Here is a 23,166-nt window from a genome sequence, read left to right as displayed (position 1 = left end):
CCAGCTTCACCTAGGAAAGTAAATTCCTTTTACAAACAGGTTCCTGTTAAGTATTATATCAAACTTCTAAAAGTCTGCTGACCACACAAGCAAAAAAAAAACAACCACAAAACAATATAGTAGAAAACATCTTTACATTAACCATTCTGCAAAGGAAAAAAAGGTAACCCCCTTTGTACACCTCCACTCCTTTCTGTAAGGGTGGACAGCAGGAGACGCATTATTTCCTTAAGACAAGCATGTCAACTAAAAGCAGTTACTGCCAATAGAAATTCCAATCTTTGCTTGCTAGAGCTCACTCACAGTAGGATTAAAAGGCTTCCACATTTTCTGGTATCTCCTTTATTGTTTTTTTTCTACTCTTATCAATTTCTTCCTTCATTACACCTTATTCTACATTTACTTTTTAGATTTTACATCCTTATTTCCCCCTCCACACCCCCAACCCCCGTTCCTCCTGGGTTACTTTCTCCCTTTTTAGCCATTCTGATTTCCTTCTACACACTGAGACTGTCTCTTGACACAGTCTGACCCAGCTAAAGTACTGCTGATTTAGAAATCATCGGCATATGCAAACTCTTAAAATTATTCTTTTGACTACCACACGTCACTAAATGATACAGCGGGAACTTATTTGGAAACAGCATCTACTCAGGCCTAATTGCCAAGAAAATGGCAGTCTATTCTCATACGTGACAAAATAAAAGTGAAATATGTAATGTTTTCCTAAAAGTCTCTAATACAAAATTAAACAAATAAATCTAAATCTAATTAAAATATGAGATGAGTAGAAACCATTAGTGGCTATTGTTCGCATTCAAATAATGCATTTAAAGCTTAGAAAAAGAAAACTAAATGAGATAAATTAAAAAACAACAAATATACTGAGTAAAACTTCACAGGGAAATTCACAGATGAGTCATCAGATTCTGCTAGTTATCACTCAACCCTATCAACACATTTTGTGTTTAAACAAACATTATCTTCTTTCGTTGTTCAGTTGGTTTTTAAAGTACTGAAGGCCATATTCTCACGGGTTCAGGAGAGTGACCAAGGGCATCACTCCATCTTTCAAAAACCTAACCACAACCAAAAGAATAAGCCAGTCTTGAACCCAGGAAAACACTCACACCAGTTAGCAATATTTTCTTTGAAATCAGTGATTCTAACTCTCCCATACAATAATTAGCATCTCTTCACCAACTATGAGTTTAATTATACCACCCAATGATGTATCTCCACCAGTCTCAAGACTTTACAGACCTAACAAAATTTGGAAATGGGAAAGGTGTTTAGCTTGCTCTTCACATCCTTCTCATTGACAACTGCACTTAAGCCCACAGTTTCATGGGAGATAAGGCTGCTCGGGTCCGACATGAAGATGCCACTCAAATGCTGAAAGACTACGAAATAAAGCCAGTAATTGTGCTTCTATTTCTCTCTCCATATACAAATGGCTATAAAGTGCATTAACTTTTATTATCTTCCTCTTTCTACAGTACCTTAGTTACATCAAAATTTTTTTGAAAACTGACCCTGCAGGCTTGACTGCAGCATATAGATAAGAGGAAACATTTTACAGCATGCAATGCAAAACACCACATAATGACAAAGTTCTTCCAGCAATCAAGAGAGAGCAGAAATGCAAATAAGTAAAACGCTGACCTCAGAAAAAAAAATTAGGATAAAGTTCATGTTTCAGTAACTGAACTATACTCAGAGATGCTGATTAATGATAGCACAATTGCAAATGTTCTTCACACATTCACACATGCTTCTAAAGTGACGTCTAATCCATAATACTATTTTAGCCTCAGTTACTGAAGGAAAAATCAACAACAGTCTATGTAATGCCTGCAGAAACTTATCTTCAGAATTACACTTGGTAATACTGCTCTGATATTGGTCCATGATGAACACTGCTTGGAGTTTTACTTTATGCAGCAAATATAACAGAGCCTCAAGTCACTTCATATACGAGTACACTTTGCTGTTTAAAAAAAAAAAAAATCCCCTGCAATTTTAAAACATTCTGAAACAACTGTCAGACCTACACACATTACTACAAGTTTATGCAAGACTTCTGACCAAAAAGTATGGTCCCAAATTTCAGAACCAATTCAATTTCAGTGTCTCCTTATTACTACATACCCTTCTCCTCTAAAGATGCAAATATGAAGAGAATGAATCCCTCCAACTTCTGAGACAGTTTGTTTTTCTTATTTCCTACATCAGTCAAATTTTTTTCTCTCCAACTACAGTCTTAAACTATCACGACAATTGCCTTACAACTGTTAAGCCCTAAGGTTTTAAACAAACTATCTAAAATGCACTAAAACTTACATTCAAGAGAAGAAATGCGTTCTTCAAGGTCCTCATACATTAGTTTCTCTGGTGCGGGGTTATCACTGAAATCTCGTTTATCTGTTCGCTGATTATGAAGTCTGAAAGAAGAAGGACATAAATGATTTAATAAATATAAATGCTAACCTTTTAAGCAAATAGCCATCTGAGATTCAAATACAAGGATTACTCACATGCTTAGCAAGAGACTAAACCGAACGTAAAAACCATGCAACCAAAACACTGTAAAGTTTCTGACTTAAAAAGTCAGCTCCATCTCTCTGATAGCCATCTCCCTGCAGCCTGTCCCCAAGGCCTATACATGACATAAAGGCATTACATTAAAACAAAACACGCTCTCAAAAGGCATAAAAAGGAGTAAGAAGAAAAAAAAAAGGAGAAATACAATGAAGTGTGACATTTAGTCAACTGAAATTAAGGAATTTTCCTTTTTATTTCTCTGCGTTGCAGTCTCATTCCCACTGTGATGTCACCATAACAGACGCGTTTGAAATGTATTAGGATTAGATGTCTGGCAAAACATATATGCAGGGGTGAAAATCTGGGTGCTATGAAAAATGGGGTTAGTGCCCTCATTCTAAATCTCCGTTTATCTCATCAGAAAGATAATGGGAAAGAACAATACCTCCCACATGACCCAGCTATTAAACTGACCAGAACCAGAATAGCAAAAGGAGCGCAGGTCACTAATGAAATTCAGCAGCAGCACTTCATAAAGGAGCTTATTTCACACCAGCTGGTGCTCTTCACCATGGTATAAATATGTTTGTGCTTACAATTTCTAAGGAATTCAGGTCTTTTATGGGGCAAAAGCGGAGAACAAACAAAACACACCCCACAATGAGACATGTTCAAGAAAAAAATGTAAATCTGGGAACAAACAAATCTGCATCATCAGGATAGTTCAGTAATGTCAGTGGGGAAAAATACCCTGTAAATTAAATACAACAGAATAAATGGAATTTCAAGTTTTTGGAGGTCTACTTCATGTTTTCAATTTTTCCTTCCCAGAAACGGTTAAGTGTTAAATAATTCATAAGGATGCAAGGTTAAAGGACATGCTTGCCACTTTCTTCAATATTGTGTCCTGCAACACTGCTAGACAGACAGTCGACACACTCCTTCAGATTCAACAAACAGAAGAGCTCTGCCTCATTAAGACCAGTAAACACATATATTTCTAAAGAGTTTTAAAAAATTCATTCCATCAAAGCTGGCAACCAAAACCTGAACTGTACCTAATGTCAATATTCCATAAAACAGAACTGGTGTGCCAATCACCACCAAATAATTAAATTGGATGAGTTATGCTTAAAATTACCATTAAAGCTTAAACAAAAAACAATCACCACCATCTAAACTATTTTGTTAATGTCTGAAATTCTTTTTCTAGCTTAAAACTGGTAACAACCTCACAATCGGTTTCTTCAGCCCTAACCAAAAAAGGAATGGTTTAGATAATAATCTGCTTTATCACTCTAGTCTTCCTGTCTGTGTTTATTGGCTTCCTTCATACCGCTCATATCTTGAAATATAAACAAACAAGGAGCTGCTATAGTCAGAGAAGCAATTGTTCTTCCGCACTGACAGAGGTCTAACTTGTAATGGCTTACTGGTGTTACGGCATCGTCTTTCTTTTCTTTTCTTTTTAAAGAAGTTCCCATTGCCACTTAAAATCTACAGGTCATAAACTAATCCCACAATACACATCAATGATGTGGCATTTGCCTAATAATGAGAGTAAATAGCTGGAAAAGCCCACACAGGCATTTCTCAAATATTTTACGTAACAGAAAACAGTCCAAGGCACAAGAAATTAAAAAATGCTCATGAAAAGACTGTTTTCCCTTTAAGAAAGTCTTGGGAAAGCAGCAAGTTCAAGAAAATTATTGGGACCTCATACCCTTGCTTTGTCACGAGGAACCCAAGAAAACAATTACAACCCATAGCTGCCTGCCCAGACCCTGGCCTATTCTTTGCAACACAACTTACTCGTACTCTTTAGTTTTCAGGCAGCGTGGACTCTACAACATCCTTCAAAGAAGTACAGTCCCTCACAGTATTACAGCATTTTCCCATACCACCTTAACATGCAGGTTAACACTCAACCTTCGCTTCGCAATGTCTGTCATAGGAATACAAGAAATCTGAGATATACTGAAGAAAATGTGAATGAGCAGGGAAAGAAGAGACAGCCACCTAAAAGGAATAACCTCACAGTCCCTAGAAATCCCAACAGCTTCTCTTCAAGGCCAAGAACACAAAGGCTCTCCACAAATTCTAACCACAAAAGAGACCCTCTCAATATTAAATGTATATTGAGGACTTGATAACAACAAAATAAGAAAGCCCTATGAACGCCTGCCACAGCAGCCTCAGGAAAAGCCGTTGTTCTTCAATCATCAAATCTGGAATAATGGCTAGAAGGTTAAGGCCAATTCAAGTGTCTTTTCTTAGGAAAGAAACATTAAAAATGAAATACTTCAGCTTTTTCTGAAGACACCTATTCAGGATTCTCAGTTTTGGACAGTGGAGGCACCAGTGACTGTTAAGAACAGAACAATTTCATACACGGAAATAGGAGATACAAAGAGGAAAGGGCAGTGATTTTTATGCAGCTTAATTTTGCCAAGTTATTCATTTACTTAAAAGAGATTCTAAAAACAAAACAAAACAAAACAAAACAAAAAAACCAAAACCTCACCCAGGGAAAAGAGAAAAGCTCAGCTACTCATCCCCTTCCCACATGCAAAGGAGACTGGAGATTCCTATTCTGAAAACAGTTATACAGGCGCATGAACAAGATCTTCAGGGAAAAAAAAGTTAGTATTGCAGCTTGTTAATGAGTGAAAGGAGAATGTACAACTGCCTTATTTACATTCTCAAACAGGCATCAGAAACTACCAAGCTTCAGTCAGCAAAAGCTTGTCAGTCAGGTCACAGATGTGAAAAATAGAGACATAATGAAAGACCATGGCTTTGCTCAAGGAATTAGCGGCCTTTTTTTATTCAGGGTTTTCGAGCGCATCAAATATAACCTCGCTAGCTTTTGAACATCGAGCGCATGCAAAAGGCCTGTTCTGATAAGGGAAAGATGAGAGATTATCAGTTCTTTGAACAGGAATTTGTGATGAGCTTGTAGTTTTACCTTTTTCTTGAAAACATGAAGTTTACCCCTCTAAAGACCCAACATTGTCTTTTGAAATGTAGATTTTTCTTAAATTAGTCTACAATGTCAGCAGGAGTTCTTGTTGGCCTTATCAGGATCACATTTATATAGGTGGCACAGAAGCCTACTAGAGAAATCAAAATTATCAAATGCCAAAGGAGCCCATGATAGCAAACTGCTAAAAATACATTCACAGTCAGGTAACTCATATGAGGGTGAGGATCTCCGATAGCATTGTTGGTAAATAAGACATGCCAAATGATAGTTAATTGGCCGCTGCAGTACCTTCACGTTCCCATTTGCAACATAGTATTCTTCTGTCTGAAAAAAGTATACAGTCTAAACTTCTAAATTATCAATATGGTCTGAAGTTACAGGACATCAGGAAAAGTCAGATATATCTCCGAAATACACATACATTCCTCACATGTTTAAAAAATACAATTTTTTTCAGAGGTATTGTACATAGTAAAGCAAGTCAGTTGTTTTACTCATATTTACTTTTAGGAACAGATGTTACATTTTTAGGGAACTTTTACAAAACATGTTTTCTGAAATTAGTGATTAACAGAATATTTATTTATTAACAATGAATCCTTCATTCAGCTGTCTGAAAGTGATTTACTGTGTAAGGGAATACAATGAAAACAGAAGGTCTACACTGATACAATAGATCTCAAGCACTGCAGAACTTGCAGCTCTCTTGAAATATGAGGATCTACACCACACCTTGCTTTCAAAAGTTTGTCCGAACCCTGACACGTGAAAAGTAGAAATGCAAAGAAGGGCAAAAGCAGAAGTTTACCGTTAAATCTAGAGCTGAATCTACGGAGGTATCTACAGTGGCCTGAAAACCAATGAAGTAAATCAGCCTGACCTGAATCCAGGAACATATAAACTTTGTATGCCTTGTGTACGTCAGGTGTGCCTTAGTGGTGACAGCGCACACCTTCCATCTTCGAAGTCACACATGGTAACAAAGCAATACTTACAGCGGTTGAAGTAGCACAAACTGAAAGTGCTGAGAAGCACAGTTCTAAACAGTGTTTTAATCCCAGAGGAGTTAATATCCTTAAACAGCAGAATTTGAACTAAGTTTCAGTGACGGATATTTACCAATTTGCTGTATCTGCATTAAACTAACATGCCTTTAGGATGTCTCACATTCTCGCTCTTCAGGCTTTTTGTCCTTTGCCAAGCACTTTTCCACAGCAGTGGATTTTTTTAGGCTCTGTAGCGAGTGCTACAATTACCATTTCTCCCCAACAGAGGGACTCCTTGGCATAACGTTCCATCCTTGCTCAACTGCAACAGTGAAATGACTTTACAAAACAATTTGTAAATCAAGCAAGTTTTACTTTGTCATAGGACAAGACTTTCTTTGTTTTGTAAAAAACATTGCATTCGTCTGAAGCTTCCAGTGCACTTGAGGTTTAAGTATTTTACTGCACATAACTTTGCAGAGGAAGGCATCAAATTTAACTGAGGTCAAAATGTCAACTCCTATTTGCCAAAGGTGTTTGGATTGCGGGGGTGGGGATGATGGTGTTTGTTTTTTAAAAAACTAACTTCCTTTTGAGGCATGATACTTAAGAATGGAAACCCTCATCTGTCTTTAGAAGAGTTCTCACTTACAAAATTAACGACTTTCTTGAATTGTAAAAGCAGTATGAACCGTTAGATAAATGTTTCTTTAAAAAGCAGGTTAAAAATGTTGCTTTGTAAACAATGTTACCTGATCTTCTGGCCACGACTGGATGGGGAGGAAGAAACAGAGGCAGAAGATGAAAGGAGATGTGGCTTTGGAATAGGAGAAAGCACCTGGTCAACACTCTGCTGTGAAGAGGCAAGGTCCTCGGAACCACTGAGGTCTGCAGAATAAAAATCCCACAATTTGTATCAGTCAGTTATTTGTCCTACCACTTCTCAGACAAGGCTGGTTTTTACAATACAAGCATAATTGGGTTGTGTAGGCACCACCACTATAGGGCAACTAACATACAAATTTACCAGGATTAACATGAACTTTCTTGTACTGGGTTTTTTTGGGGGGGGTGGTGGAGTTTTTTGTTTGTTTGGGTTTTTTTTTGTTTTGTTTTGTTTTTTTTTTTTTGTTTGTTTTTTGTTTTGTTTTTGTTTTTGTTTTTGTTTTTTATCCCTCCTGTATGGCAATTCTCCTCTACAAGCCTTCACCATCATAAACTTATTCCTCACAAAGCCTATGATTATCATCACCCCATAATGCATCCATGTTTCCAACAAACTGCAGCTCCTCTGCCAAACACCAAATAATTTCTCCCATGCCGGGCATCAGAAAAAGCAGTTATGGACCCAGATTTCAAGCTAGGGATGGTCTTACTAGCCAGCAAAAGAGAATGCTTGAGGTCTCCCAAAGGCCATTCTTCATTAGGAAAGTTAACCTGGAGGTTTCATTTTCTACAGATTTGTTAAAATGCATGATGAAGCAAAGAAGAAAATCTTTGAAGATTTTAACTTCTTATCAACAGCTGTAAAGTTATCAGGGAAGGAAAACAGTATGACTAGAGAACTTGAGTTTCCTAGGAAATCAAGGTAAAAAACAAACCTCCTGCATTAAAAAAGCTTTTAATCAAACTTGCAGAGTCCAGCACTTTGCTTAAATTTTGCTTTGCAATCTTAATTTTCCTTTCCTGTGCAGCTGGCACAGGTCTTTCATTACTAGATTATGAATTATTATTTTTTTCCCCAAGATTTGGTATTCACTCAGTAAGTAGGTACTGTTTTTTTCTTCTCTTTCTTGACCAAATAACTTTTACTGCAGTCAGTGCTAATTTGGCTCAAGAGACAGTGGAAAAGCCATTATCAACACTCCCATACCTGAAGATCTTTCAGGTGGTTGTGTAGAAGCGCAGACCGTTCATGGGGCACAACACACTGCAGAAATCAGGATGCTTCAGACCAAGGCTGCCCATGAATTTTTATCTCCAGACAGCTTCTATGTCCATGTAACGCAGATGAACACCCTCTAAGGAAGCTGAGCACTAACAGAACGGAACCCTGCAGTTATGTCATACTCCTGTATCAGCACTACCTGTTCATGGTGGGAATCCTCAGCCTACCCACATCCAACCTTTTATAAAACAACCTGTCAAATTTTCACATGCAGAACAAGCGGACCAGAACTTACTGCATGCACCTCCTTGGCACAACATATACTGCAGGCTAGGACACCAGCTATCTCATATGGTAATTTACTACAATCTACTACTATTTAGAAGTTACCTAGTATTGAACTTACTGATTTGCTACTAAAAGACAAATAGCTGAGGTCTTTGGCTCACAGTATGCTGTCTGCAAGACTCACCAACCTTGCTCTTTCTCATCAGAAGGTATGAAGTTTGGTCAAGTAATGATCAAGGTGAAAAGTACTGATCAAGTAATAGGGAGTATGGGTCAGAGGGCAATCCATTTATTTTTTTTTTTTTCCTCAGTAACTATTTCTTGATTTGTGTTTCTGTCCAGAGACTGGAGACAGTAAGCAGGAGAAAACAGAAAAGGACCCTGTCCTACTTTTACTTGCTCCTAAAAAAATGGGATTACTCCTTCCCAGTTGAAAGACAAAGCCTGAAAGATATCCAACATGGGCTTGAGAAGGAAACCAGTGAAGTGCATGAGCTAATTTAAAGGAAGAGAGAAGACTGCATACCCTTCCACTGGCAGACTGTGCAGTAAACCAGCTGCTGGATCTGCCAACTGCAAGTATTTTACAGGAGGACCCACTTTTTCCTTTCTCCCTTTGAAGATAGGTGCCGACAGCTGAGCTGCAGTTTGTCCTTAGATGAGTTGACTGTGGTATACCTCACTTAAAGGAAAATCAAATCTCAGACTCATGTCCTCTTGAAATTTATTCTGACCTGTTCAGACTGGCTTCTTCAACAGCACTGAAAAGCTCCATGGAAGCTTCCAGAATGACTGATGGTTTTCTAGCAAAAACACATCTGGTGCTTCAGCCATCTCTAGCACAAAGGATAACACATAAACCAGTATAAAAGCACTCCTTCTCAGAAGACTTTTGAAACAGAGCTGACGTATCAGCGGGGAAGCAACCTACCTGGAAGCAGACAAATCACTCCACAGCACATTCACACTGAAGCTACAGCGCTTACTGGGGCAAGTACTGCACCAGTTCAACTTGAGAAAACATTATCTAGCTGCAACCCTGTTTCCTACACTACATACCATTCAATTTCTGGAACACCTGAGTCAGTTAATCTGCTCCTTTTTATTCAACTCTTATCCTTCTCCAGAACAAGTCAGTCTTCTGCATTAAGCAAAGAACAGATCCAATGGAAAAACCACATCAGCCACCATGTAACTAACCTCTGACAGGTACAAAGACGGGAAGGATTGTTAAGGTTACGCACTCAACTTTAATTTTGAAATTTCGCAATTTTACGACACAACCCTACTTCTAAGAAAGATTTTAGTGTGTGCAGTATTAAACAGATAGTCTGTAAGCAGTTTATACAGAAGCTGACAAAGAAAAGTTAAACCGTAAAGACTGCTTTGAAAGTTCAAGTTTTTAAATATGTTTTCAGTAACAGAGCATTATGCTCTACATGCAGAATCACAGGGACAGACACAATAGATCAGACTGTTTTGTAACCTGTTTCTAACAGTGCCCATTACTAAACAAAACTAAACTAAAATTCAAAAAGGAAAACTGCAATACCTTTCTCCTGGCAATATCCACCCCAATATTTCCTCAATCAATATTTGGGCCCTCCTGACAGGGAAGTTTTATTCCTGTATCTATACTTGTTGCCACAGAAGCAATAAATTCCACAACTCACTTATGGTATGAAAAAGTACTTCCCTCTCTTTCCTTTCAATTTCACTGAATTCTGGGATCTGTGAAGCAGTGATTAATCGATCCCTTTTCATCTTTTTCACATCACTCCTTGCTTTCCATATTTCCCACAGTCCACCTCAGCCAACTCTCCTCCAAACAAAGCTCCCCTTCTTATATTTAAACCTTCCTTCACGCAGAAGCTGATCATTATCTTTTCTTTTTTTTGTTACACTTTTTTTCATCCTATTAAATACACTTTGAGCTAGGGTGACAAGAATTGCTTGACTCAAGAAGCGGGTGTACTGCAGATTTGGAACAACATAATTATTTTAAAATTTTCAATTCTTTTCAATTTTGCTTGCTTTTCTGAGTACTGCCCCTTTAAAAAAAAACACCCTACGAAGTAATTATTAGACACTGTGAAATTAATAGCAATTTATAATTTTCCAATCATGACCAAGCACTAATTCCCCCCCCCCCCAATTGCTCAGGAATATTTGATGCCACAGCAAAAAGAAAAACAAAAGCAAATCTGGACCTTTCAGACTGGAAAACTCAATTTAAAAGAAGCCAGACAAAGCAGCCTTCTGCTGCACACGTGAACTACAATAGCTAAATAAAGAGACAGGAATACAGAGGGAGGGTTACTAAAACTAGGACATTACAATAGCAACTTTTGAATGAAACTCTGCATAAGGATACACCCGTAGTGAATCATACGGTGTAGTCTTCTCTTTAAAGCTACCTGAACTAAGTGCAGTGTGTTTAACCTCCCTCAATCTACTTCTCCAGTACTTGTTTCCATGAAGCAGCAATACCCCAAGCAGCTAGCATATTTTGTCTCTGACTTCTCCTGCCTCTTAGCAAATAACAAATGAGTGAAAGACTACTATCACTGCTAAATCTTTCTCTTCCCATAGCACAGGAGGAACAATAAGTAAAACCCCAACACCATGCCGTATTAACAATCGTGACTTACCATCTAAAATCTTCTTGTTACTCAGATCTCTTTCCAATTTGGAAACGGGAGTAGAAGAAAGGCGTCTTGAAGAAGACGCTCCTCTGTGTGGTGGCGTTAAGGGATTTTTAAAGACATCCATCTGCCCGGTTCCTTTGATGTATTTTTCACCTCTGGGACTGCCCAGGGGGGAATGCTGGGAGCTGGGATTATTCTCTAGAAGTTCATGCTGGGTAGTCAAAAGGGGTCTACTAACAGCACACTGTTGAAGTAAAGGGGACTGCATCTTTCTCGGCGCTCTGCTTGCAGCCGCCTCCTGCATGACTCTGTGTTGGTAGTTCCTGTAGGCCTCTTCCAAATGCTCTGCCTCCTTTTCTAGTTCTTTTATCCTAGCCCAGGTTTGTGCCATACACTCCAGGTCAGAATCAGGTGAAGCACTGCGTGGCTGTAACTGTTGACGATAGCCAGCTCTTGGCACCGCATCTACCTTCATCACATCAGTCATAACCGGATTCTTCAAGAATGCACTATCCACATAAATATCATGAGGTACAATTCTGTCACCAGCAAAGTCAAGAACAGAGCGATCGACAAGTGAAGGCTTTGGATTCCGATACACTTCATTTTCCAGAGCTAAATGATACCAAATGAAAGTGAGTGACAGTAAAGAGTGAGAGAGGGAGACCCATAACAAAATAGAAACACTAAAACATGGCATTTAAATTCCAATTTGATCAAAATTATTTAACATGGAATTGTCTTAAGTTTTGAGAATTTAATGGCTTGATTTAAATGTATTTTCAATGTAGCTGCATAGTTGCAATTATCACCGATACTATTTTTTTAATATATAATCCTTCCACGTAAAACTACCCGAAGTATGCACTCTACGATGTTATTTCTTAAATTATGTTTAAATAAATAAATAAAAATGAAAATAACACCTTTTTGGACATGTTATATCCAATCATGCTGTTAAAGGGTAAGGGACACAGGGCAGGCCACAAGTCTTAACAGTTTCCTTCTATTTAGATCAAAAAAATAAATTTGGAGAAAAACATCGCACATAGACAATGTTGTTGCTTTGTTTAAAAAAAGTACTTCTCCAAAATTGTCAGTTAAATTGAATGTTTTGGGGCTGTCTGCTTCCTGGCTTGCACTTGCATGCTTCAGCAAGCCCAAAAGACCAGTCTATAGTATAGGGCTGTATCTTTCTCAGCAAAATGACACTTTTTTTCATTATATGTAAATGGTTATTCAATGACATCCTTAACTCTGATGCAAAATGAAAGTCCGTGCAGCACTTTCAGTCATTTAATTAAAATATATATTTGCTATTTTCACACTAACAAATTTCCAATTCCAAATGGAACCAATACTTGCACTATATATGAAAATGTACGTATTGGTCTAATGAATAATATAAAGTATCGCACGTACTCAGCTACAGTGCAACACACGCTGTATGTAATGTACAGTCACTGCAGAATGCAATTCCATATTTTTAGATTAAATACACATCCCAAAACTTTTATTTATCATACTTGATATTAGCAATTTGACAGAAATGCATCCTTAGAACTACATTTCTTCAGCAGACTGAATTGCTTTATGCAAGTGTGTCTTTAATGCCTATGAGGTACATTAGTTATTAGCCTTGACAACTGTTTAAAAGTTAGATTTAAACTTGTGAGATATGCAATACAATTTCAAATTCATTATTCTTATTATGAACGTTGAAAAATCAAAATGCATTAAAACACAACTCGCATCCTGGAAAATGATGATTGTTATCACCAAACGTTAATGTCTTCATACTGAGGAAAATCAGACAATAAAAATATGCGTGTATTCAGGGAGGAACGTTTTCCCTTCCTCCTCTATGTTTGTTTTCTGAAAGGAAGGCAAGTTGCAATAAGTCTGCTTTTTGAATTGATCTTTTAAATAGATTTTGATTTTAAACTTGAAATCTGCTCACTGGTGGTATCTTAGTTCTACGCAACCACAGCTTTTTTAAGCTTCTGGAAGTTCTTATACTGGTTAGGTAAGTGAACTTCATAAAGGACTGCTCTGGTGTAAAGACACAAACCTGCCTGTGTTTGTTTCACCTGAAGTTTCAGTTCTTCAACCTGCACATTTAACTTCCTGACCATAGCTTCAGAGTCCAACAGTTGGGTCTTTAACTGAGCACAACGCTCAACCTATAGAAGATCAAGAGAAAAACAAAAAAAATAATTCAACCAAAAAGAATAATCTCAACTGGCTGAATACTTCTTTCTAAATGTTTTTTAGGTCCAGACAAACCATATACACATAGTATCCTACTGAAAGTCAGTGATGACAACTTAATGACTTGGAAAGATTTACTTTGGTTATGTTGGGTTTTGGGGGGTTTTTTGGTCATTTTTGGTGTCGTTTTATCATCTTTAAAGTTATTTACATAAAAATAAGCAGATTACAAACCATCCCTGTAATTACACGCTAAACAGCCTCCACAGGTACATAAACACGAACGACAGGAAGAACAAAAGATTCAAATTATTTAGAAAGAATAGTTTACCTCACTTTGTAGCTGCTTTTCCAAAATCTGTCTATGACTTTCAAATTCATCCAGCGCCAGCTTCCTAGAATGTTCCACTCTCCTCAGCTCCACTTGGCAGGCCAGGTGCTCCGCCGAGGGCTGGGACAGCTCTGCCCAGAAAGAGAAATACTAGACACTCAGCTGTAGAATAAAGAGTGTGCACTTTTCTACATGACACACCTTCAAAATGTAAAGCTGATTTGGTTTTAGGAACATAACAAGGCTTTGTTTGAATAAAGTACTTCGGGATATTTTTCTTCCGTTTACAAAGGACCAAAATTTTTGTTAGTGTTGTCATTTAAGACTTAGACACGGACTGTCGTGTTCTGGAAAAACACATATCCCTACCTTAAGTAGTGTATATCTCTACTCTCCCGTAATCTCAAATGCACATTAAAAATATTTGGCATTTTATAACTATAATCAGGCAAGCACTTAAAAAAAATAATGCCATATTCTTTTACCAATATTAACCATACTAATGCTATGGTTAGATACATTGCACTGTTTTTTTCAAACGGTGAAAGGGATATTCTTCATATTATTGTATCTCTATATACTGACATATTAAAGAAAAGACATTTATAATGCCAAGGACTGTTTCATTTTACACAAACATTAGTTGAGGTTTAATGCAAACTACTAGTAAACATAATACAAAGAATATATTTTAATGAAAATTTACTTCTAAGCAAATACTTGTAGGGAAGCATAAACAAGAAAATTAGTAAATCATTCACACTGACTGTCTCGAAGATGCTGGTTCTCACTGCGAGTTTCATCCAACTGTTGCCTAAGTAGTTTATTCTGCACTTGGAGCTCCAATTTCTCCTCCTTTAGCAAAGGATAGTCTGATACCTCTTTCAGTTTTTCTGTCAACAACTGATTCTGTTTATTTACCAACAGGACCTGGGCCTTCACTGACTCCAAATCCAGCTGCAGATAAAGAACAGTTTAGAAGCTTATGAACTGCTGTAATTCTTAATAATTATTTTTATTTGACATTTACTTTTTTTTCTTAATGTACCTCAAATGCATCAATTAGAATACAGCTTCTTTAAATTCATGTTTACAATTACCTCAAGCTCTTTCGTGCGTGATATAGCTTGCTTGAGTTCCTCCTTTTTTGAATTAACAGCAATGGCTTCTTCATGCAAAAGCACAGCTTTCTCTGCAGGGAAGGATTACAAATGCTGAATTAAAATTAATAGAGTATTACAGTAAAAAAATGTATCAGCAAAAAGCAGTTTAAGTTGCTAAGCCCAACATTCAATTTAATTCAAGACATAAAAATGACTGAATGTCATACACACTGCTTCAAAATTAAGTAAATCACAATGTGTATATATACATAAGCATACATACAGTCCTTCAGAATTAAGTAAATCAAATTCACATGCACATGATATATCATTTCTTCCACACATCCCTGACTTAAAAGTCTAAATATGTTTATCTGTCCCAGCTCTCTTCCTCAAGCTCCAATTAAACATCTTGTACACAATAAATGTAGAAACTGGCAACCATTCAAGGGTATGGTACCAGACTGTACCAGAGTTCAATTAAAGAATGAATGAGCTAGCAGGACTTCAGAAGGAGCTGTAAAACAGAAAAAGCAGGATGCTTTGGAGCCTCTGTGCAAAACACCAGCTCACGATCCCCACTGCATTCTGAACTGCAAGGAGCTGCTTACCTGTCACGGGATCCTGCTACATGTTTTTCAAAATCTATTTTGATGGCTTTCTGTCACCTATACCCATCCTACTGAACACTGTGACTATTTAGTAACAACAGTGTTTTGATACCTGTTAGTAAAAGCTGTAGAGAAAAAAAGCTACTTGATTAACCTCAGAGAGATGATTACCTTTATTTTTTTTCTCGTCTTCAGTAACTTTATTGGTTCTGGCTATGTATTCTTCTTTTAATTCAAGCTGATATCTACAAGTAAAAAGAATTAGTTATTCCCAAAGTATATGTGCATGCGCACGTTTATGTGCACTTGTGTAAACTCCAATTTCCTCGGATTAAACTCTAATGATACAATTATTTATTGACAAAATTAGTTATTGCAGAGCCACTGAAATGGTTGGAAAGGACCCTGCCAATCACCTTGTTCAACTACCTGCTCAAAAGGCAAGACTACCACCAACTCTAGAGCAGGCCAGCTGTAGCCCTTCCTAGCTAAGTTCTGAAAACCTCAAAGGATGTATATTCCACCATCCCTTTGGATGGCCTGCCCCAACGCTGCACTACCTTCCCAGTAAAGTTTCTCTTCTCCACGTCCAACCTGAACTTCCCAAGCCACAATTTACAGCACCTGCCATATGACCTCAGAGGTCACATCTGGTAGTCCTGTAACTATCTTTACAGACCTTTACTAGGACCTCTCCAGTTGCTTCATGACTTTCTTGAATTGGGGAAGCCCAAAACTGGGCACGGTATTCCTAGCACAGCCTTTACCAATGCATGAAAGGGTTAATAACTTCCCTCAGTCTGTTGGCCATGCTGTTAGTAATATCACCCATCATGCTGCTTGTCTTATTTGCCAGAGCATCCTGACGGATCATAGGCAACCTGGCATTCACTGTAACTCTCATGTCCTATCTTCAGAAACACAGCTACTTGGTCAATTCCTTTTCCCTATTTATACTACCTCATAGGGATATTCTGCCCCAAGTGCAGAGCTTTGCAGTTCTCCTTGTTAAAATTCCTAAGATTTATGTTGGCAGAATCCCCAAGTTTATTAAAGTCTGTCTGCACTGAAACTCTGCCATTTGTTGTGGAAGCCACTCCCCTTAATTAAGCCTCCTATTCAAAGTTGCTGAGGATGCTCTGTGTCGTCGTTCAGCTCACAGATGAAGGTGTTAGACAGCATGGGTCCAACAGCATCTACAGTACTGGTCCCAGGGGATCTCCACTTGTCATCAGCCACTGGCTAGACACTGAGCACTGCCCAGGTACGCCACTATTCACAGCCCAGCCGTCATCCAACTTTACCATTCAGTTCTTCTGTAATCTACAGGAGCTAAGGAAGCTCAGCATTTTGCAAGATTGTGACGTAGATCATAAATGTTTTCAGATATCGCCATATCCATACCCCTGCATTTTTGCAAATGACCCCGACCACTCGGATCTTTCTCCCAATTATGACATTGAATGTTTACCATAGAAATAAAAAAAGATTCATTTTCTAGCAAGCATCATTATTTCTACAGAACAGATAGTAGCACTTTGATACTTTTCATCAAGGATTTGGTACAAAAGGACAGGAATTTTATGTTTCTGAGCATTTGCAGCATGTCTAAAATATTTTGTGTGTTGATAAAATAAGCTAAGCAGCAGTTCATCCTTAAAATAATTTGCTTCTCCTCATAAACCCAAAAGCACTTTACAAGCATTATTTGTAACTAGCTGTTATGGACTAGGTAAAACAAGATACCAAGGCAAGTCAATTAGTTGCATTTCACTGGTCTCTGAGAAAAAACCTCAAATCTACTAGGTTTCAGCTGAGGCATCATTCTTATTAAAACCTACTCTTTACATCTTTCCTCTGCAATTTAAATAAAGACACACTAACACAGATAATACTTATTGTACGCTGGCTTGCAATAAAAAGTAATGATACATCAGTCATTTGGTTTAACTGCCTAACGGGAAGACTGGTTCATGCCATCAAGCACACATTCCAAGAGCACCTGCCTGCATTGAAGCATCAAGTAACTCTTCAAGTGACCAAAGCCCTCCAAGAAAGTACAAAAGCAAAGTTAGGATATACCCACTGCAACACCTCAAAAGCAGTCACACGTGGTGTCTTTCGTTTTCAAAGGGCATTTCTAAGCAAATTCTTTGAAACCCCGTTCAAGCAAATGGTAGTCAATAAGAGAGGGTGATCTGTAACAGAGAATCCCTCTCCAAAAATGGGGAGAGGTTAAGGTAAGAGCCAATCTATCTGTACAATGGGCTAGTGTGCCTTTCATCCTTTTTTCAAGAAACCTATAACATCTCTTTAGTGCCAATTTCCCCTCCATGCCTCTTCTGCGTTCATAAAATGGTCAGTTCTTTTAATTATGGTCTAAGGAAGTCACTAATACTGCTTCAGGTCTTCTTGTCTAAACATACAACTAACGTACACCTCTCTCCAGACAACACCACAGAATTTAAACTACAACAATATAATCTATAATCAAAAGAGAATTCTTTTCTATAGCAAGCTTTTTCTGAACATGACAGAACATTTTGTCTTACTAACAAAAAGCTAAGCAATAATGTAAAGAATTCAAGCAGATTAAAACAAAAACATGAGCATACATTTTCGAAGTCCTTGCTTTGTTACACTTTTCAAAAGAAATCCTATGGAATTTATTATTCTGTTTTCATAGGAAGTAGCATGCATCCTATTAGAGACAAAAGAAAAATTTACTTTAAGAGTTCCGTCTTAAGCTTTTGGTCATATGTCTCCTCTATGTTCTTCACAGCAACCTCCCGACGTCGAAGTGCATCATCAATAGCTTTATTTTTCTCTTCTTGAAGTTTCTGAGTGCTGAAATATCCATAAATATACGGACAATGACCAGTTATAAAGCCAAAACTGTGCATTTTTTTTTTTAAATAACATTTAAAGACAATCAAAGGGTGAAATGCTTGCTTGGAACACTGTAGTGATTTAAAATTATCATCAGAATGTGTCATTGTAATTCATTAAGAACAAGAAGATGTGACACAAACTAAACTGCCCTATTTAAAATCCAGTACCAATCAATTATGCAGCTATCCCAGGTTAACCATAGCTCAGTTTCCCACACCAGAAAAGCTTCGGAGGAGATAGTGCTGAGCATGCTATTCTATCAGCACCCTCTGCTGGGTTGTTAAAAGAAACACAAGTTTTTATTAGGGCAATACTCATTTTGCTGTAACAAACGGATGACAAAGTAATGACTTTAAGTAGTATTGAAATCCTGACCAAAAATGGTTTAGTTATTTTTTTTTATTTCATGAAAGAGAACTGATCTTACTAAGGACAAGTCAAAAAAGGTAATGCAGGTCTAAAGCAGCAAAGTATCATACACACACCTCATGAGTGTTAGGGTTACAAACTGTGTTGTTTGGGTGTTGCTTTTTTTTTTTTTTTTTAAAATTTAAGCACTTCAATGCAAACATCTGGTTCCTTGCCTCCAAAGTGATGCTGCATTGTTTTGGTTGGATGACATGGAATAGAAAAAAAAACAAACCAAAAGGTCTTTTTGTACGGAGTACCCCTGCTAATAAAGACAGTATACGATACTGCTCAAAATGCAAAACACAACTTCTGGGATACATAATCTATTTGAGTATCATAGAAGCAGCAAAATCTTGAAGCACACTTTCCAGAAAAAGGACAACAGTGTCATTTAGCATTGTATATGCCCTTCAGCAACTTACACTTCAAATGCCTCAATTCTTTGCTTCAGTTCCACCTCTCTGGTCCTTATGACTTCAATATCTTTCAGTAGACTTTGTCTCTGAGCGTACACTTCCTTTGCTTCTATCTGAATCACAAAATATTATCTCTAGTTTTACTTCACACTTTATACAGGCATCTACTGTTTAACACGTTTGAACTTTCAAGGATCTTCTTCAGGAATTGGTCTTACTCCAATAAATATTATTTATAGAGTCATGCTTTGAAACAACATCCAGAATCTACTGTAATTTTTTTTTAATTCCCTTTCTCCTTTTACTCTGAGTAAAAAACATTTTAGATGGAATCGCTACTAGCTACCTGTCACTACTAGCTATCTATTTCTTTTAAGAAATAGCACTGATTAAAAGTTATGAAAAAGGAAAAATTGTTTTAAAAAAAATACAGAATAAACATGTTTAAACACTTGGCTTTTTTTAATAAACAATAGTTTTGTATAGTCTTCATAAAAACAAAATTGAAAAAACCAATGCCAAAAACCTGTGATAAAACCTGTACTTAAAACTGAAACCAAGTAAACCAGCAGTCTTTCAGTTTTTGCAGTTTAACTTAGAGAAATCAAACAAATTGTAAAAGGGATTCTCAAAGTGATGAACATGCTAATACCAAAAGTTACATATCTTCTTATTAATAAAAAATAGTTTTTCTTGTCCTTAAGCCCACAAGGCATTATTTCTCTCCAGAGAAATAACAACTGCCTAAGAAGAAGAAAATTATGGTTTTGTAATACAGGTGCTCATATCAAGTTTGCAAGCCACGTGCATTTGACAGTGCTGAAAGACTTAGCTGCTGTTCCTGGTGCAAAAAATAGAGCAGTTTGTCAAGCCATATTTCCTGGGCATAATGTTACCTTAGTAAAGGGTTAATTGACCTTCTACATTTAATGTAAATATGCTGCAACTCAGCTGAGCTCCTGGTCTCTCTTAAAAGATTCCCCAGGCCAGTGAAGCATAGACTTCCCAGGGAAGTGCAGAAGCTGGCAAGAGCAACTAAATATTCATACACAATACCTGACGGATATATTGATCTAGTAGTCTTTTTTTTTTAATTAATTAATTAATTAATTTCATACCCACAGAAGAAGATTGATAGCATAAAATAGATTGTTTTCTTGTAAATTTCTAAGGACATAAACATGACAGTAACTCATAGCATAGTGATAAAATGTTTAATTTTCAGATTGGAAGGAGGTAAATAGTAGAGAACAGTATATAATCAGCTATATAGAGACCTGTATGATTGCTTTGTTAACCAATACCATGTGCTCCTGGGAGGTGGGATGGGGCAGACAACAAAACCAAAAAAAAACAAACCACCACAACAACAAAAAAACCCACCGCACCAGAGCAAAAATGTGGTTAGCATTTGTGGATGACTATTATTTGGATAGGAAGGTCTACTGCAGCCAGCAGGGGGATGGCTATGCAAACAGGCAACAGAACAGCAAGCAAACTACGCTGCCAAAAACTGGAAAGTAATAGAGATTGGGAGAAGCAATTTAGAACTACATCCAAATTATTGTGTGCTGCAGTAACAGTTACTGCTCTAGCAAAACACCAAGATTTAACAGCCCAAAGGAGTAACTCATCAACAAAAGTGTTCAAAGAAAGAAAACGAGATGCTAGCTTACAGTAAAGGCAGTGACTATTAATAATGTTCAATATATAATAACATACAGAAATGGAATATCTGTACCATAGAGACTATATATTCCATTTAGCCTACAGTTCTTCTAAACAACAGCATGAATCTATAGTACAACTAAAAGCTGTGTTCAACTTTTTGTTAGAAAAATATCTCAGTGATCTGAATTCGGCAAAGTTATTAAAACAGAATTAGAAGTATTTATTACATTCAAATGCTTCAATCCTAGCTTGCAGAACTGTTCCTTTTACAGACAGCTCTATTTTAGATATTTACACATACTCATTCTTGCAGTTGCTAATTGCATTCCCCTATTTATGACAACAAAAGTAAATTCAAAGTTTTCACTAATAAGCCAAGTAAGATCTGAAGGTAAATCTCGCAAAGATAAAAGAACACTTTAATCAACTGAACCATTCTGTACTAGATTAAGAAAAAATATTTGGAACTTTACCTCTTGTTGCTTTTGAAGCCTCTCAATAGCATTCTTTTCACGAGAAATCAAGGCTTCAGACTTTGCTTGGTGTGTCCTCTCTAACTCATGACGCAACTCAGAGATTTCTTTCTGGGTCTGCACTTTCTCCTCCATTTTAATTTTTGCTATTTCAACTTCTTTAAAATGTTCTAGCTTACATAAAGGAGAAAGAGTGGGTTGAGTAGGGCCATCTTCAAATTGACAACGACAATCCCTCCTCAGACAATTCTAAATTTCACTTAGAAATTCTTGTTAGAAACATGCAATAATTGGATGAAAATAAATTACTGTGATAAAGGTATCTATCTTAGCCGCGCATCCTATTTACAGGACTCACACAGTTTGCATGCATTTATCTGGCATCCCAAAGCAGATCTTATACAAAACTAATAGCTTTAGACAAGAGCAAAACAGAGGCCTATGAAGAAAAACACACTGCAGGAGTGATACTCTGCTTGCTATTAAGGAAAAGCCATACTGTAATTCCTCCTCTGACACTATCTCCATTCTTGCCCCTTTCCCAAAGAACCTCTTTTGGCTGGTGATGCAAGAAATGGCAGAAGCAGACCCATCCTGAATTGCTCAGGAACAACAGAAATTCATCTAGACACTGAAGTGCCGAATGTGTAAAAAAAATGCAGAAGATGGAACTCCACATCAAGAGGGTTACAGAAACAGAAGTCTGATTCATGGACTTCTTAGCACAACTGGAAAAAAAGTAAATGCGTACAAACAAGAAAGTATGCATCTTGCAGCCGCACAGCAGAATCATTGGGAACAAGCCTCCATTCAATGTTTGAACTACAATTTATGCAAGAACAAATGGGGTAATAAGGAATTATAATAAAAATTTGGAAGCAAATGGAAAGCAAGCATACAAGGCAAAAAATGTGAGGAAAAATGAGCAAAAGAATAAAAAGAGAATGATAGAAAAATTGTGAGACTGGAGAAAACGAGGTTAAAGAGAAGGGAAAAGCACAGTAGGAATATCTGATGAAGGAATTCAGGTCTGTAGGCATAAAGTTGGTGGCAAATTGAATAAATGGTGAGACAGTACAGCATCAATTGTACATACACAAATTGGATTAGAAATGTCTTACAGTAATTCACATCACATTGCTAAGGAATCCATGTAAAGTGAATTGAATTTAGAAGTGATTTATATCTGGTTAAGATTCCAATCTCCTTTGTTGCAACTGCTTTGCTTAAAGTCAGCCAAACTTAACAACACACGAAATAACATGTTTTACATACTACTAAGACAGTGCCTGTTGGGGAATAAAGACTAAATGAAAAATGAAGGTAAAAAACATTGGCAGTTTTAACTCTCAGTCCTTCTACTTGTCTAGCTGAATAAATATGACTAAATTGATTTCCTCAAACAGTTTATATGCAGGTAAGTGCCTTTAAAAGTGTGCCTAAGAATTCTAACTGAATATCAGATTATAATTTTTATATCCAAATAAACTATTGATCTTGACAGAAATTAATGGAAAAAAACATATTTAAATGAACTACAGTTGATTTAAATTTTTCTGTACAAAGAAACTGTTGATCTTGACAGAAATTTATGGTAACCCCCCCTTTATTTAAATGAACTGTAGTATATTCTCTCTGCTCCATTTTTTAGACATAAGAATTATCAATGGATTATGTGACAAAAAAATACCTAATTTTATTCCCAAA

The 23,166-nt window shown here is 37.0% G+C and overlaps 1 protein-coding gene across 4 annotated transcripts in view; it reads right to left on the bottom strand.

Annotated features, from left to right (window-relative positions):
• Positions 1 to 23,166, bottom strand: part of OFD1 (OFD1 centriole and centriolar satellite protein) — a 35,152-nt gene that overhangs the window by 5,471 nt on the left and 6,515 nt on the right. For 3 of the 4 annotated variants that reach the window (XM_054196132.1, XM_054196140.1, XM_054196157.1), the window contains 11 exons: positions 21,460 to 21,633; positions 19,322 to 19,428; positions 18,324 to 18,443; positions 15,768 to 15,841; positions 14,983 to 15,074; positions 14,650 to 14,839; positions 13,883 to 14,013; positions 13,412 to 13,523; positions 11,344 to 11,955; positions 7,269 to 7,404; positions 2,344 to 2,444 (listed from right to left, as the gene is read on the bottom strand). In XM_054196132.1, the coding sequence (XP_054052107.1) occupies positions 2,344 to 2,444; positions 7,269 to 7,404; positions 11,344 to 11,955; positions 13,412 to 13,523; positions 13,883 to 14,013; positions 14,650 to 14,839; positions 14,983 to 15,074; positions 15,768 to 15,841; positions 18,324 to 18,443; positions 19,322 to 19,428; positions 21,460 to 21,633 (1,849 nt within the window). The remainder of the gene's footprint in view (positions 1 to 2,343; positions 2,445 to 7,268; positions 7,405 to 11,343; positions 11,956 to 13,411; positions 13,524 to 13,882; positions 14,014 to 14,649; positions 14,840 to 14,982; positions 15,075 to 15,767; positions 15,842 to 18,323; positions 18,444 to 19,321; positions 19,429 to 21,459; positions 21,634 to 23,166) is intronic. The other variant, XM_054196148.1, reaches the window with a different exon arrangement.

The sequence above is a fragment of the Rissa tridactyla genome, chromosome 1, assembly GCF_028500815.1.
Source record: "Rissa tridactyla isolate bRisTri1 chromosome 1, bRisTri1.patW.cur.20221130, whole genome shotgun sequence".
In the NCBI taxonomy this organism is placed as follows: Eukaryota; Metazoa; Chordata; class Aves; order Charadriiformes; family Laridae; genus Rissa; species Rissa tridactyla.
This window is presented reverse-complemented; position numbering and strand designations above follow the sequence as displayed.